This window comes from Rhodnius prolixus, unplaced genomic scaffold (genome assembly GCF_049639745.1).
Source record: "Rhodnius prolixus isolate KJV_2025 unplaced genomic scaffold, Rpr scaffold_9, whole genome shotgun sequence".
Classification (NCBI taxonomy): Eukaryota; Metazoa; Arthropoda; class Insecta; order Hemiptera; family Reduviidae; genus Rhodnius; species Rhodnius prolixus.
In genome coordinates, this window is record NW_027411604.1 from 442,990 (window position 1) to 458,338 (window position 15,349).

General features: G+C 36.2%; 1 protein-coding gene and 1 long non-coding RNA gene across 2 annotated transcripts in view; one reads left to right on the forward strand and one right to left on the reverse strand.

Moving 5' to 3' along the window:
• LOC141453914 (uncharacterized) overlaps positions 1 to 15,349 on the forward strand; it is a 212,410-nt gene that overhangs the window by 41,819 nt on the left and 155,242 nt on the right. The gene's annotated exons all lie outside the window — the stretch shown is intronic.
• Positions 1 to 15,349, reverse strand: part of LOC141453912 (homeobox protein engrailed-2b-like) — a 38,928-nt gene that overhangs the window by 5,624 nt on the left and 17,955 nt on the right. The window contains exon 2 of the mRNA XM_074127540.1: positions 6,001 to 6,115. Within this exon, the coding sequence (XP_073983641.1) occupies positions 6,001 to 6,115 (115 nt within the window). The remainder of the gene's footprint in view (positions 1 to 6,000; positions 6,116 to 15,349) is intronic.

Here is a 15,349-nt window from a genome sequence, read left to right on the forward strand (position 1 = left end):
CACCCCTTCCAGTCACAGCTGAGGAATAGTTCCAGAAATCTGAGAGGATTCTAAGGAGAATACATCCTCCACCAGCACCAGATGTCTGACTCTTCCTTAAATAAATAGCATGGTCGTCATTTTGCTCCCTAGTGTCCTATTAGTTTATTGTATCTGGCAAACTTTAGCCGGATTTGTTGGTCTTGAAGCCCCGGTATCTCTTATGAGATGAAAGGTGGGCGTGGAATAATGGGCATTTTGGATTGCCTGCGTTCCTTCCGCTTTTTGGTGGAACCGCCCTTCTAATACAATCTACAATGTTCGTCATTTAATGGGTTAACTAAGGACTGTTCTCCATATTGCCATAGAATCTCTCTAACTACCATCTGGTTCTAGATCCTCTAAATCGAGAATACCCCCCCTCCACCCATAAATAAACCAGTTCAGATTTGCCGAATTAAATCTTCAATCAGACCGAGATATAATAATAACAATTACCCTGAACAAATCTTCGCCCATCTTAGTTAGACCGGCCGCGGTCCAGAGTGTGCCATCCTCTGCAGATCTCTTCCCTTCTACTTCTAGCCAAGAAAAAAACCATCGCCTGAATGCGAATGAGGTTTCAGTTTCCATAAAATAAGGGTTTTGGTGATTTACCCTGGGCCAAGGGCGTTCGTTTTCTTCATTCTCCTCCATTGCCGACATATCCCAGCACTCATAGTACAGTGATAGATAGATAGATAAATATCTATTTAATAATTGAAAGTATATAGATATGTACATTGGAGTGCCAGTAACAAATACTATAACCTCCAGCTAATTACATAAATTGTTACAAAATATAAAGTATAAAAGTAAATATTGAGAAGAAAAAACAAATGAAAAACTCTCAGCCTCTAAGGAAAGTTCTATCTCAGGGAGTCCTTAACTCTTCTGTGCCTGTGCACCGAGTCCAAACTATAGTCCCCTATTTGTCTGCAGAGGTGGTTGTGACTTGATAAGCACTTACTGAAGAAACCAGTGGCGAGGTACTTGATGTAGTGTTCTACATAGTGTTGTCGTGTAAGTCCATAATACGGTCTGTAGCGGGGGGAAGTTGTAACCAGTCTGAGGAATTTATTCTGCAGGATCTGCAGCGAGGCGATATTGGATCGACATGTCAGGCTGCAGGAGGGACAAGCATAAAGTAACATGGGCCCTAACCACTACTTTGTACAGGAGGAGTTTATTCTCTCTAGGGACAGTTTAGAGTCCCTGCAGAACAGCGGGAATAGTACTCGTGAATGGCTGCCTTACCCTTTATTGACTCCATCCTTTATGTGAGGAGGGTAAAAGTCAGCCCACGATCCAGTAATACTCCAAGATACTTGATAGTGGCAGCCCACGGCACAATCCGTCCCCCGAAGTGGGGACATGTCGATACAAGATCGGCCCTGCGCTTAGTGAAAAGGATAGTTTGTAAGGGAGGTTAATTTTTATTTTCCACTTGGTGAAAAATCGGTCCATACATGGACATGGCCCAATCGTGCCCAATCTCCTCATACAGTACAGTGTTTCAGTGTTCATCTCTGTCCAGTTCCAGACTAACTTTCACTACTGAAAATGCAGCGATTTTAGGGTATTTAGACCTACTGATTCTGTATAGCTCCAATTCTGCTTAAATTGTACGCATCCTCCCATAGCCTGTATTTCCGCCATGAAAAATGCAAGGAAACTTCCCCTACAAGGTTCTTTTGACCGAAATCTCCAATCCCATTTTCATCCTGGATATTCGATCCATCCGTTTACCTAACAAACTCTTTTTAAAACACCAAATCGGGTTGACACCCTTCTACATCCCCTCCTAATAATAAAAAAAAGTGATAAACCCATTTTATAAAGTGGGAATATAAACCCATTTTAATATTCAGTAAAAGTTCAAAGTCTGAAGAACACCTTGATAATTTATAAAGAAAAGTCGAGTGCATGCTCATAACAATTTTTTTAACCAATAGTATTTACTGTACTTTTCTGATTTTTTTTTTTTTTTTAAATCATTTATTTAGTTACAATCAACGCATTTTGTATTATAAGCAACAATGATAACAATAAATAACAGAATAACAGAGTGGAGAAGTTACCCAGCGGTAACACTCCAAAAACATTTTACTTTCTACTGACTCTCTTCATCAGAGAGGAGAGCGCGAGGCCACTGTCTTTTAAGACGTCTGGAAGTGTTGTCTGGAAATGTTCTGGAAGATAGATGTTGTACAAATGGATTGTAAGGTGATTGAAGGTTAAGATGGAAATTTCTGTAACGTGTTTTTGCAACTTGTGTTGCACGAAAGGAATGTTCAAGTCTGTGTGAATGGTTTGGATTGGTGACGTGGAAAGGAGCGTTTACTATAGAGCGAAGAATTTTAGATTGCAAGGACTGGATCCATTGCAGATTTGAGCGTTTGGTTGAACCCCACAGTTCAATGCCGTAAGCCCAGACTGGCTTTAGTATACTTACATATATTAGTCTTTTGTTGTCCAGAGTGAGTTTTGATCTGTTGTCAAGTAGTCTTTTCAGATGTCGGAAGCGTCTGTTAAGTTCTGTTCTCTTAAGTCGAGTATGTGGGTTCCATGTGAGTCTTCTGTCAAGGTAAAGCCCAAGGTAGCGGACTACGTTGACAACAGGTAAAGGAATATTTATTATTATGAATATTTAAATAATTTTTTTACATTAATCGAAATATGAAAAATTACTTGGCAATAATGTTAAATACTATATAGATAGAAATACATAAATTAATATATCTAAATAATGTAATATATGCATATATTATTGAATGTAGATTACGTCAAGGTTGCTGGATGGGGAGGGGAAGTGTTTATATATTTTTACAGTATATGGCTATGTAATAATGTAATGTACATAATATATTATATTACAATTTCTCATTTTAACATGCTAACAAGTGAATGTTTACATTTTATTTTTAAAACAAGCTTTATTTATTAAGTTAGCCACGAAATTGACGTAAAGTGATTGGCCATAATCAGTGTAATTATTGGTCAAAGTTATTAAAAAATATTGTGTTGAAACTCACACGACATTCTCACCGTTCTAATTTGTGTATTTAGCAAAATGGTACTTCTGGTACAGCCCATGACTCTGGATTATAAAACAAAATATATTCTCACTTAAAGTAAAATAAATAACAATAACTTCGTACAGTAGAACTTCCGGTAGAAGGAAATTTGATCCTTAATTTAATAGCTTCAACTTCCTGCACAGACGCACTCAATCTATCTGTGGTACTTCTTCCTTTTTCTTTTTTTAAGACACAAAGGACCAAAATAAGTGTATTTCCGGGGGGAGGGGGGCAAACTCAATTTTCGGAAATTCAGCTCTAATTTTTCTGTGTTCTGATTAAAGTGGCTCTTTTGACTAAAGAATTTTTGACTAAAACCTTTTTTTTTTTTTTTTTTTTTTTTTTTTAAGAAAAAGCGGAAATAGTTTTTCAGAATGTTGTGCGTAATAAAATGATTCTGCGCACAAATGGTTTTTCTTTTTTTTGGTGTTTTCGATTTCGCTATTTTTTTTTTAAACACGGAATTTTCGTAATTAATTTAATTTAAACTAAATTAAATTAATTACGACAGAGTCCATGAACAGACAAGACAGAAGACACACCAACCTTCCAATGATGTAAAATAGTACTTTGTAAAATATACAAGTCGGGTAAAGTCGGGTGAGATGGCCACCATTTTATTTGGAGGGTGCCTGCAAATATTTTTGGTAAGGGCTAGGCTTACTTTATTATTATTTTTTGTAACCTCATACGCTCACAAACATAAGATAAGGAAAAAATGTTCAGAAAAAATGCTAAGGGAAACATTTTTTTATTCTTACAAACAAAAAATAGCAATTGGCCATCTATCCCCACTGGGTTGGGTGAGTTGGCCAATGTAACTTGGGAGAGATGGCCACATATTGTAAATGAAATTGCGCTAGTAAAACGTAAAAATAACAGAAAACATGAATGGTTACTTAATATTTACTTTTTTTTTTTTTTTTTTTGGCGCATCAACAGCTGAGGTCATTAGCGCCCGGAGCTTTTTCCAGTGCACTGCCGGCCTCCGGACAGTGTTCTCTCGTTACAGACAACCGGACAGTGAGCTGTAAGAAGCTCCTAGGAAGAGAAAAATATTTACTTATTAATCTTCTTTTTAAATGATCTTTTACTACAATTTTGGCAAGTTTACCTATTCATTTTTATATAATTATTATTAACACACACTGTAAATATGTTCCACAGCCCTGAAGATGGACCTAGTCCCTAGGTGGAAAGCTCGGCGTAATAAAGTTTTTTATCATGAGGGAAAATGGCTATTAATTTTCCATCCTATTGAAACTATGATTCAGTCACCAAAAATAATAAACAAGTAGTTCTTGATAGTTTTTCTTTTAGAGGTAAGCGTAGCCCTTAAAAATTATTTTCCCCGTGGGAAAAATTGTAGACCTTAATCTTGGGAAATTAGTAAGAAAAATTTAAAGAAAATTATTGGAAACGTTTCGAGAAAAATCAAATCAGAAAAATACTATGTTCCGGTTGAATGTTTTTTTTTTTTTTTTCAATACCAACTCACTAGGGAAGGGATTAGCTATGCGGTTAGCGTACTGGATTCCCACGCGGAGGTCCCGGGGTTCGAATCCAGCTGCTGACCCTTAGATTTTTCTCTTCCTTGGAGCTTCTTACAGACAACACTGTGATGGTGATGGTTCAGTGTTCTCTGTAACGAGAGAGAACACTGTCCGAAGGCCGGCAGTGCACTGAAAAACGCTAATAACCTCAGATGTTGACGCGCCTTAAGTCATTAAAAAATAACAAAAATAAAAAACACCAACTCACTGGTTGGGGGTTACCTAAGGGTGTGTACAAGCGAAATAATTTTTGCTTTTCCTGTTTATTTTTTTAATTGTTACTAAAATTAACTCCAAATTGACAAATTGGCCCAATCACAATGCTTCTTCCTCCTAATGATGAAAGAAAGTAAGAAAAAAGGAACTCAATTTGACTAGATTTAGGAAGCCATGGTGAAAAACTATCGGCTATTTTCATTATAATTTCTCATGACCAACAAATTAGACGTAAATATTTTTGATTCGTTTACTAGATTTTCGTCAATCAATAGCAATAAAAATAATATTTAGAATCATTTCCCCCTCCCCAATGGTTTATTACAAACTTTAATATTAATTTCCCCTGAAGGTTGACAAGTTGACAGAACCTATTACCGCACAGGATATCCTCCATGGTTCCATAATAAGTATACATATCTACAGAGAGTATCTATTGTTAACAAGTAATTACTTAATTATCTCTATTATTGATAAATTATATTATTATTATTATTTTGTTAATATTAGGGCAGGGGAGGAATTTACTTTTAACAATTCTGGACAATTTACTGGCCTTCTATAAATAATTACAAATTAGTTTATTTTTTAGGGGGGTCTATTTATTTTGTTCCAATTTTATAATAGATTTTCCGGGTGGAAATCGTAATTTTCTCAGCATTATTAAGTAGTAAAAATTGCCTATTTTTTCAGGCTGGCTTTACGTCCAGTTATCACAAATTAGGTGCCGTGGACGGAGGCGACTAGCAAACATACTTTATTGCAAATTTCTCATATTAACCATTAAAGGTATAGACCGGGGAATATAGCCTAGTACCGCAATACACCTTAGCTTTGCGGGTCTAGCCTCCAACCGCTCGGCTACCGTGGCGACTAGCAAATATACTTTACTGCTTTCTCATATTAACCATTAAAGGTATAGACCGGGGAATATAGCCTAGTACCGCAATACATCTTAGCTTTGCGGGTCTAGCCTCTAACCGCTCGGCTATAGTGGCGACTATTTTCAGCATTATAAAACTGTATCGCTTGAATTTTGTTAAAATATTTCGTCCTCTCGATCTCTCTTCTTTCTCGGTCTCTCTCACACACACAGAATAATAATTGATAATCATCAATGCTGAAATGCTCACCTATTAATATTAAATTCAGTTTTCAGCCTGGCCAGCTGTTCTCCGCTGAACGCTGTTCTCGGCCTTTTGTCCTCTTTAGTCTTCTCTTTTCGTTTTATCCTTCGGGATCTTGGACCTGGAAATGATGACTCTAAGTTAATATGTTTGTATAATTAGGTTAATTTACTTAGGTTGAAATAAATTTTCACAATCTTATTGTGTAAAGTGAACAAGTATAATACTAGAGAAAACTCTAAAGATTTTATTACTACGGTATAAGAGTCGCGTGAGTGTTACACCCGATCTTTTTTATCTCAGGACTTTGTGGTTGAAGCATAATCCCATGATATTGCGATGAAGCTGTTCTAAGGATAAAGAAAGGTGGCAAAGTAAAAGGAAGTAAAGGAGTGCACGGTAGAAGTTAGTTTTCCGGTTGAACTGGTAGCTATTGTGAAATTACCTGATCTTCTATTTTCCCCAGCATCCGCACATCCCTCCTTAAGTGGTTTACTAGATAGTGTGGATAGTTTATCCACCTAGCTAGGGGACAGCCTGCGTCTGGGGTGTTTAGAAAGGATGCTGCAGGATGAATGTTTGTTGTTGTTTGTGGAGGGTGCCGAACTAGGGTGTAGGGTGAACAGCTGTCCTCCTTGCAGTAGCCAATATCCACAAGGAACACCAGCCACAAGGGGTGACACCATTACCACACTCTGGTGACAAAACTGTACACTAGGGAGGGGTCCAGCTTCCAACGTATTACAGATCCTCCAACCCTGTAGACCTTAACACCATCCCTATCTGTTCATACTTCATCCTATTGTCGCTCTATTGTAGAACGCTAACTGTCAAAACTTTTATCTCGTTTATTATTTATGTGAAGTGTATCTATAAACTTGTGAAGATTAGTTTATGATACTTAAATGGAATTCAAGGGAAATGACGACGATCTCGTAAGCTGTGTGTGGCTCTTCAAAGTAGTATACTATAGTATGTCCTCTAATCTACGAATCAATCTTAAGACGATTTATTTCTTCATCTTATATACAAGCTGAACAGCTGTGACAAAAAAATCAGCTGTTAAAAAAAGAGTCTGGCATTCTCGTGACGTACCCCAAACAAAAATCTTTTAGGCAAAAATTATTCAAATACAAAAAAAAATTCTCTTAATGAAATTGAGAGAGAAATCGTGTGCGGGGCATTTTCAGGAAACTCTAGCTTTGAAGTTTTCGTACTATAAATTTTTAGATAAAAAAATCCGGCTAAGATTTAATTAACACAAAAATTTAAAAATAAAAAAAAAATTCCGACTCAGGGCCACCTCATTTCCGGGGAAAATTCAACTCCTCCCCCCCCCAAAAAAAAATCGCAATATTTTTTTGTCAATACTAAAAGGAAATAGAAAACAGTTTGGTTGGTAGTCCTGTTGAATAGACAAAAACTGGATTTACATAACATGTACTCGTACGTAACTCGTACATACTAAATACATGTATTTTTTTTTTAAAGCGTAAAAAAGAACATGCATATAAGAAGCACACTCAAAAGTATCTAGGTATACAATATACATATATACACGCACAAACACACCTCTATACACAAAAGAAACATGTTTGCCAACTGTCTTTAATAAGTTATGAAAGTTTATGGTGATAGGTTATGAAAGGATAGGTTAATAAATATGCTTGGCGGTTATTCTAAAAAAAAGAGAGTGGGGGAAGTTTATAAAAGGTAAAATATATTGTTGGATATTAATATTGTGGCGCTGGTAGGGTGGGGTGGGGGCTGTAAAACTGCATTTCTATTGGAGGTATTTAATGACCGATGCACATCTGGAGCGACTGCCAGAAATAAATAGCCTAATACATTAATAAATTCTGAAATAAAGAAAGCAAATATAATCAAACTCATTACGCGATTATATTTCCCGCTTAATCTACTTTTTTTCCCCCTCCCTTTTTTTTTTTTTTTGCAAGTTCTAACATGCATAAATATAACGTATAAATTACGATGAACTAATACTAAACGTAAAATGCGATTCACTAAAAACCTTATTGTGACATCATCATTGCCTCGTCAACGAAATATCCAGCAATTTGGCGTTTATTGAGTTACCATGGATACCACCACACAAAAAAAAAACAGGAAGTCTTGTTAATTCTCACAATTTTCTATTGGCTAAGAAAATAAGTCACACAAAAAAGGAGGAGCACACCTACTATCTTCTTCTTTTTCTCGGATTGATCCTTTATGCACTGTGCAGAGATTCAAAAACACTATTGAATTGCATAAATAGGAAACTAAACATAGAAATAGTGGGTAATTAGACGTAGAAATAATGCCAGTAGTAGTTGTAGAAATGCACAGCCTTCTGTATAATTATAAAATGATCAAGATAATCTGCGGGAGATTAAAATTCATGGCTAACAGAGACTGACTTGTGTTACAACAACAAACCGGCTAACTCTATTAATATTATAATATTCAACATTTTTTTCTAAGCTAATTCTATTTAAATCAGCTGTAAGCGATTTTCTATTAAATTTATAGATTTTTTTTTGTTTAAATTAACGCCTAGAATTAATAATTAGTTTAAAAAAATAATCAATAAATCAATATTTTTCAAATAATTTTGCTTGATTATTTGATATAATTATTTCTTTCACGATGCGATCATAAGAAACATTTTATTTTATCGATTTTTTTCCCCGATGAAATAATCAAATCGAATTTACAAGGTAAATGTGTGCAGAACGTACGATTATTTAGCTAAAGAATCGTCACAGTTATATATATATAAAAAAACCACCAGAAAAGTGGGAAATCTATACAATAAATGTTTATAACTTCCGCTTGTAGGATTTTCTTTACCCTATATGCGCACACAATTTTAATCTCATTAAAAATTATACCAAAACACGATCAATGTGACATTGAAATTGGTGGACAAGAAAAGCTACTACCAATACAAAGTACCAAATAATCGAATTTTCGGGCTTAATATAATATTGAAAGTAAAATTTTTTTTAGACCTAAACAATGATTACACCAAAGTTCGTATAAAGTTTATAGAAAAATCTACTATTTAGGTAGGAGATTTCCTTCCGGTTGTGGACGTTTTCTTCGCCAAGTGAGAGAAAATCGATAAAAAGTTTTTTTTTTTTTTTTATCAACTTCCTGCGATTTTTCATTTTTATACTAGTTTCCGGTGGAAAATTCGATTGGGGAAATCAGTATCAGGAAGTGACAGAAATTAAGAAAAATAGTCTTCCATTAATAAGTAATTTTTTTTTTTTGTGTGTGTGTGTGTGTGTAAAGTACTCATTTTTTAAAATAAAAATCCCAAACAAAACGATATGTTTTCATAACAGCGTCTAGTTTCATACTGACTGATTTTAGGCACACAAAGCGCATGCGCCAAATGTTGACCGCAGCACTGCAGCGGTCGAATTTCAAAACAGCTTTTTTTTTTACTCCAAATAAAAAACACGCCTCGCGTATTTATATACGAGGGTCGTTTGAAAAGTCCGTGCAAAGTCAGAGAGATAGCACTACTGGCGCGTATCGAGGTTATGTTTAGTTAGTAGCATCTCTTGGAAGAACACACACCAAGTTTCAGCCAGATCGGTCTATTTCTTTGTGTTTGGCATTCGTTTGAATCGAGGAAGTCTAGTGATTTTCAAAAAATGGACGAAAAAGAATTTCGTGTGTTGATTAAACACTACTTTATGAAAGGCAAAACGCCTCAGGAGACTAAAGAGAAGCTTGATAAACATTATGGTGACTCTGCACCTTCGATTAGAACAGTTTATAAGTGGTTTCAAAATTTTCGGAGTGGCCATATGGGCACAAGTGACGCTGAACGTGTTCTGGACGCCCTGTTGAGGTTACTACTCCAGAAATCATTGATAAAATCCATGATATGGTGATGGATGACAGAAGAGTGAAGGTGCGTGAGATTGCTAGTGCTGTGGGCATCTCGAATGAACGGGTACATAATATTTTGCACCAACATTTGGAGATGATCAAAGCTATCCGCAAGATGGGTGCCGCGATTGCTCACGCTTGACCAAAAACGAAATCGTGTGAAGTGTTGCAAGGACGGTTTGCAGCTGTTCCAGAAGAATCCGCAGGACTTTAAGCGTCGTTTCGTCACTGTGGATGAAACATGGATACATCACTACACTCCTGAGACCAAAGTACAATCTAAACAATGGGTTACCAAGGGGGGAATCTGCGCCAAAAAAAAAAGGCGAAGACCGTTCCTTCGGCCGGAAAGATTATGGCGACTGTCTTTTGGGATTCGCAAGGAATAATCCTCATCGACTATCTGGAAAAGGGTAAAACTATTACAGGTGCATATTATTCATCGTTATTGGACCGTTTGAAAACCGAGCTGCAAGAAAAACGCCCACGATTGGCCCACAAAAAAGTTCTTTTTCCATCACGACAACGCACCAGCTCACACCTCAGCAGTTGTGGTGGCAAAATTAATGGAAATAGGGTTCCAACTCGTTTCACATCCCCCCCTATTCTCCAGACTTGGCTCACTCGGACTACTATTTGTTCCCCAATATGAAGAAATGGCTGGCGGGAAAAAGATTTTATTCAAACGAGGAGGTGATTTGCAGAAACGAATGGCTATTTTTCAGTCTTGGACAAATCCTATTATTCGGAAGGGATCAACAAACTAGAGCTGCGTTGGACGAAGTGTATAAGCCTAAAAGGAGACTATGTTGAAAATTAAAAAAGGTTTACCCCAAAAAATTAAGTAATTTTTTATTTTTGCACGGACTTTTCAAACGACCCTCGTACCTCCTAAACATTAACGCATTAATGTTTTCTCCAAGACCTTTTAATAAATCCAATAAATAAATATATTTAAGCGAAAATAAGGTTAACATATTTAAAAAAAATAAATAAATATATAAATAAAAAACAAATTTAGAACAGCCAGCCTGTAGTTTATTTACGCACTTAAAATCTAAAACAGTCCAAATACCCACCGACACCTAATACATTAACATTTGACCTTTTTTTTTTGTATTTTACTGGTTGTTTTTTCTTCCACCTTACATTTTATTATTGTATTCAAATATGTCGGCCATTATCTTCTGTGAACGCGCAACAGATAAATAGTCCAGATTTTATATATATATACATATATAATTTATTTATTTATTAAGTGCAAGATAATGGTGACTATAAATTTTTTAATTATCTACTTAATTTATATATTTCGTATTTTGAGTGCTATTTCTACTTGGTAGTACCAGTTTGAGTAATTATTTTGATAATGAGCGATTTATTGCTCTCAAAATTATGATAGTTAAAAAGCTATAGTCCCAATAATATCGATAAAAATTGAAAATAAATCGAAAATATTTCATGTTCCACGTGCATGTGATTTCCTATTACGTAATTAATTTATCTTGAATATTAGCCCTGCCCAGCTGTACACTTGGACTTGTAATTATATTACTTCTCGAATTTCACCACAAATATTTGGTAACGATTAAGTAGTTAAGTACTGAAATGACATACTTTAGTAAGACCCCCCAGACTTCGCCGTGCTTAAATTATTGGTTCTTTGACCAAAGTGACAGGAACAAATTAATATTTTAGAATAGAACTAACGATAACACATAACAACGGCGTGAAGAAGACAATGAATTTGACGAAACGTTGGCCTTAAAGAGGGGGGTTGTTGTTTTATTTAATTTTGACCGAAATGAGTTTAGTTGAGTTAAAGGCGCCACGATAGCCGAGCTAGACCCGCAAAGCTAAGATGTATTGCGGTACTAGGCTATATTCCCCTGGTCTATACCTTTAATGGTTAATATGAGAAATTTACAGTAAAGTATGTTTGCTAGTCGCCACGATAGCCGAGCGCTTAGAGGCTAGTCCCGCAAAACTAAGATGTATTGCAGTAAAGTATGTTTGCTAGTCGCCACGGTAGTCGAGCAGTTAGAGGCTAGACCCGCAAAGCTAAGATGTATAGCGGTACTAGGCTATATTCCCCTGGTCTATACCTTTAATGGTTAATATGAGAAATTTGCAGTAAAGTATGTCTGCTAGTCGCCACGGTAGCCGAGCGGTTAGATGCTAGACCCGCAAAGTTAAGATGTATTGCGGTACTAGTCTATATTCCCCGGGCTATACCTTTAATGGTTAATATGAGAAATTTACAGTAAAGTATGTTTGCTAGTCGCCACGATAGCCGAGCGCTTAGAGGCTAGTCCCGCAAAACTAAGATGTATTGCAGTAAAGTATGTTTGCTAGTCGCCACGGTAGTCGAGCAGTTAGAGGCTAGACCCGCAAAGCTAAGATGTATTGCGGTACTAGGCTATATTCCCCTGTCTATACCTTTAATGGTTAATATGAGAAATTTGCAGTAAAGTATGTTTGTACTTAAATTATTAAAGGTTGTACTTCTTTCAGTGCAGCACAGTGGTAACTACGCACAGGCATTAAGGGACACTGAAAAAGGAAATACTAGACGATTCCTGGATTTTTTCGAAAACGTGGAGGGAGAGGTCTTTTGTTTGAATTTAAATTATTTATAAACAATTCTAAGTATAATAAAAAGAAAAGTCTGAATTATGAAAGTTGCTAATAACTGGCAGACATGATAGCGGTAATTGTTAGGAGTGGAAATTGCCGAAAAGGGCGCCCCAATCAACTATAGTTTTTAAATAAACTAATAGTCGCTTAGGACGTCATTACCGCTGGATATTACAGATGGTTTTTAATGGAATTCATTAACTATGTACGAAGGGAAGCGGCTTTCTGGGCTGTGTAAACTGTATTGAATTAATTATAGACAATTAACGAGCCCGACTAGCGAAGTAACTGGGAAGTTCAATATTTTAAGAAAACTATCTAATTTAATTAAATTTTCCGCCTAGAGTAGGAGGAGAAGCGAGGAAAATTACTGAGCTCTTTTTCTATTCGTCAAAATTCTAGTTTTTAATTTACCATGATTTCCTGTGTGTGTGTGTTTTTTTTTTCTTGTTGGCACCATATCGATAATCGATTTTAAGTCAGTACAAGTACATTTACCAGGTAAGCGAGTGTTACTACTAAAATCAGTAAGAGAAGGGTACTGTAATCGGCGCGAAATTATCGATTTTTTTTTTTTCAACTTTTCACCGGAAATATCCGGTTTTTGAGATATTTTAATTCCAAAAAAGTGATTTATTTTATAAATTGTTCTGTGAGGGCACCTGCTTGTCTATCTGAATCCATCGTAACTCAAAACAACCCTGGAAATCGTTAGTAAAGTTCAAATTTTTCAATTTCACATAGAGGGGAGGGATGCCAAAATTTGGTTTTGGTTAAAAAAAAAACGGTCTACCGGAAGTGCCACTGTAATAATTTATTATTTATTTATTTAAATTTTCACAAAAACACCTCCCTGTTATGGAGCTCTATAACTTTTCATTTCAAATATTTCTCCGTGAAAATTCAATTAAGGAAAAACTTCATGGATGAGTGGGGGGATTTTTCCTAAATTTGAAGAAAATTGGGTAGCTATAAAAGTGTCCACGTTATTGAAAATTGGTTTTCCAATTATTTTGTGATTTTCTTGCAAACGATTTCTATAATTTCTTGTTAAACTTTGTACAGAGATATAAATATGATATATACGAGTACATATATAAACATCTTCAGCTTTTACAGGAAACTGTTTTGCCGGAAATACGACTTTTTTTTGAAAAGAAAGGGGGTTGGTGAATGGAGATACGTTTTTAGAAGTAATAAGAAATAAATATAAATCAAAAAATTTTTTTGTATTTTGTAGAAAATTTAGTGAGTTAGATTTTGTAGTAACAGGAAGTCATGTGAGTTGTTCACACTAGATTTGAGGGGTTGTGTGATTGGGGTGGGCGCACAAAACATGTATTTCTTGTATTTATTTCCGAAAATTTCGACTCTAAAACGCAAAAACCAATGAACCTTATGAGAATCTAAAACATAAATTAAAAAACCAATAGAAGCAGAACTTTGGTAATCTATTACGGTTATTCCATAATTTATAACAGAGGGTATTATTCACCCCTCCGACCACCCACTGCTGTGTTACTGTAGCTTTGTGCAAGTTAATGTCTCTGCTAGTCATTGGTGGGACTAAAAAATAGAACAAGAGACTATAATCAAACCATTTGTAATCGAATGACTGCTCAACCAAGATAATGATATTAATTTTTTATCCAAATTGGAAGTAAAGAACGACAAGAAAAACGGATAAACAGCGTTGGGTTGACATCAAAGGATATCAAACTAATCGGAAGCCGAACCGCGTGTAGCTACGTAATGGTCCTACTTTATAATCATTTATAGTAAACTAGTCCACTTCTAGTAACAACAAATCTGATCCAAACCACTCGCAAGACAACCTCTCTAATAACAATGCCCAGAGTAATGGAACTTTTTTTAGATTTTCTGCAACTTCGTCGTAATTTACATCATATTTTAATATCTCTGAATTTATCCGTTCTAGCAGGCGCCACAGTAGCCGAGCGGTTAGAGGCTAGACCCGCAAAGCTAAGATGTATTGTGGTACTAGGCTATATCCCCCTGGTCTATACCTTTAATGGTTAATATGAGAAATTTACAGTAAAGTATGTTTGCTAGTCGCCACGCTAGTCGAGCGGATAGAGGCTAGACCCTCAAAGCTAAGATGTATTGTGGTACTAGGCAATATTCCCCGGTCTATACCTTTAATGGTTAATATGAGAAATTTACAGTAAAGTATGTTTGCTAGTCGCCACGGTAGCCGAGTGGTTAGAGGCTAGACCCGCAAAGCTAAGATGTATTGCGGTACTAGGCTATATTCCCCGGTCTATACCTTTAATTGTTAATATGAGAAATTTACAGTAAAGTATGTTTGCTAGTCGCCACGGTAGTTGAGCGGTTAGAGGCTAGTCCCGCAAAACTAAGATGTATTGCAGTAAAGTATGTTTGCTAGTCGCCACGGTAGTTGAGCGGTTAGAGGCTAGTCCCGCAAAACTAAGATGTATTGCAGTAAAGTATGTTTGCTAGTCGCCACGGTAGTTGAGCGGTTAGAGGCTAGTCCCGCAAAACTAAGATGTATTGCAGTAAAGTATGTCTGCTAGTCGCCACGGTAGCCGAGCGGTTAGAGGCTAGTCCCGCAAAACTAAGATGTATTGCAGTAAAGTATGTTTGCTAGTCGCCACGGTAGCCGAGCGGTTAGAGGCTAGTCCCGCAAAACTAAGATGTATTGCAGTAAAGTATGTTTGCTAGTCGCCACGGTAGTTGAGCGGTTAGAGGCTAGTCCCGCAAAACTAAGATGTATTGCAGTAAAGTATGTTTGCTAGTCGCCACGGTAGTTGAGCGGTTAGAGGCTAGT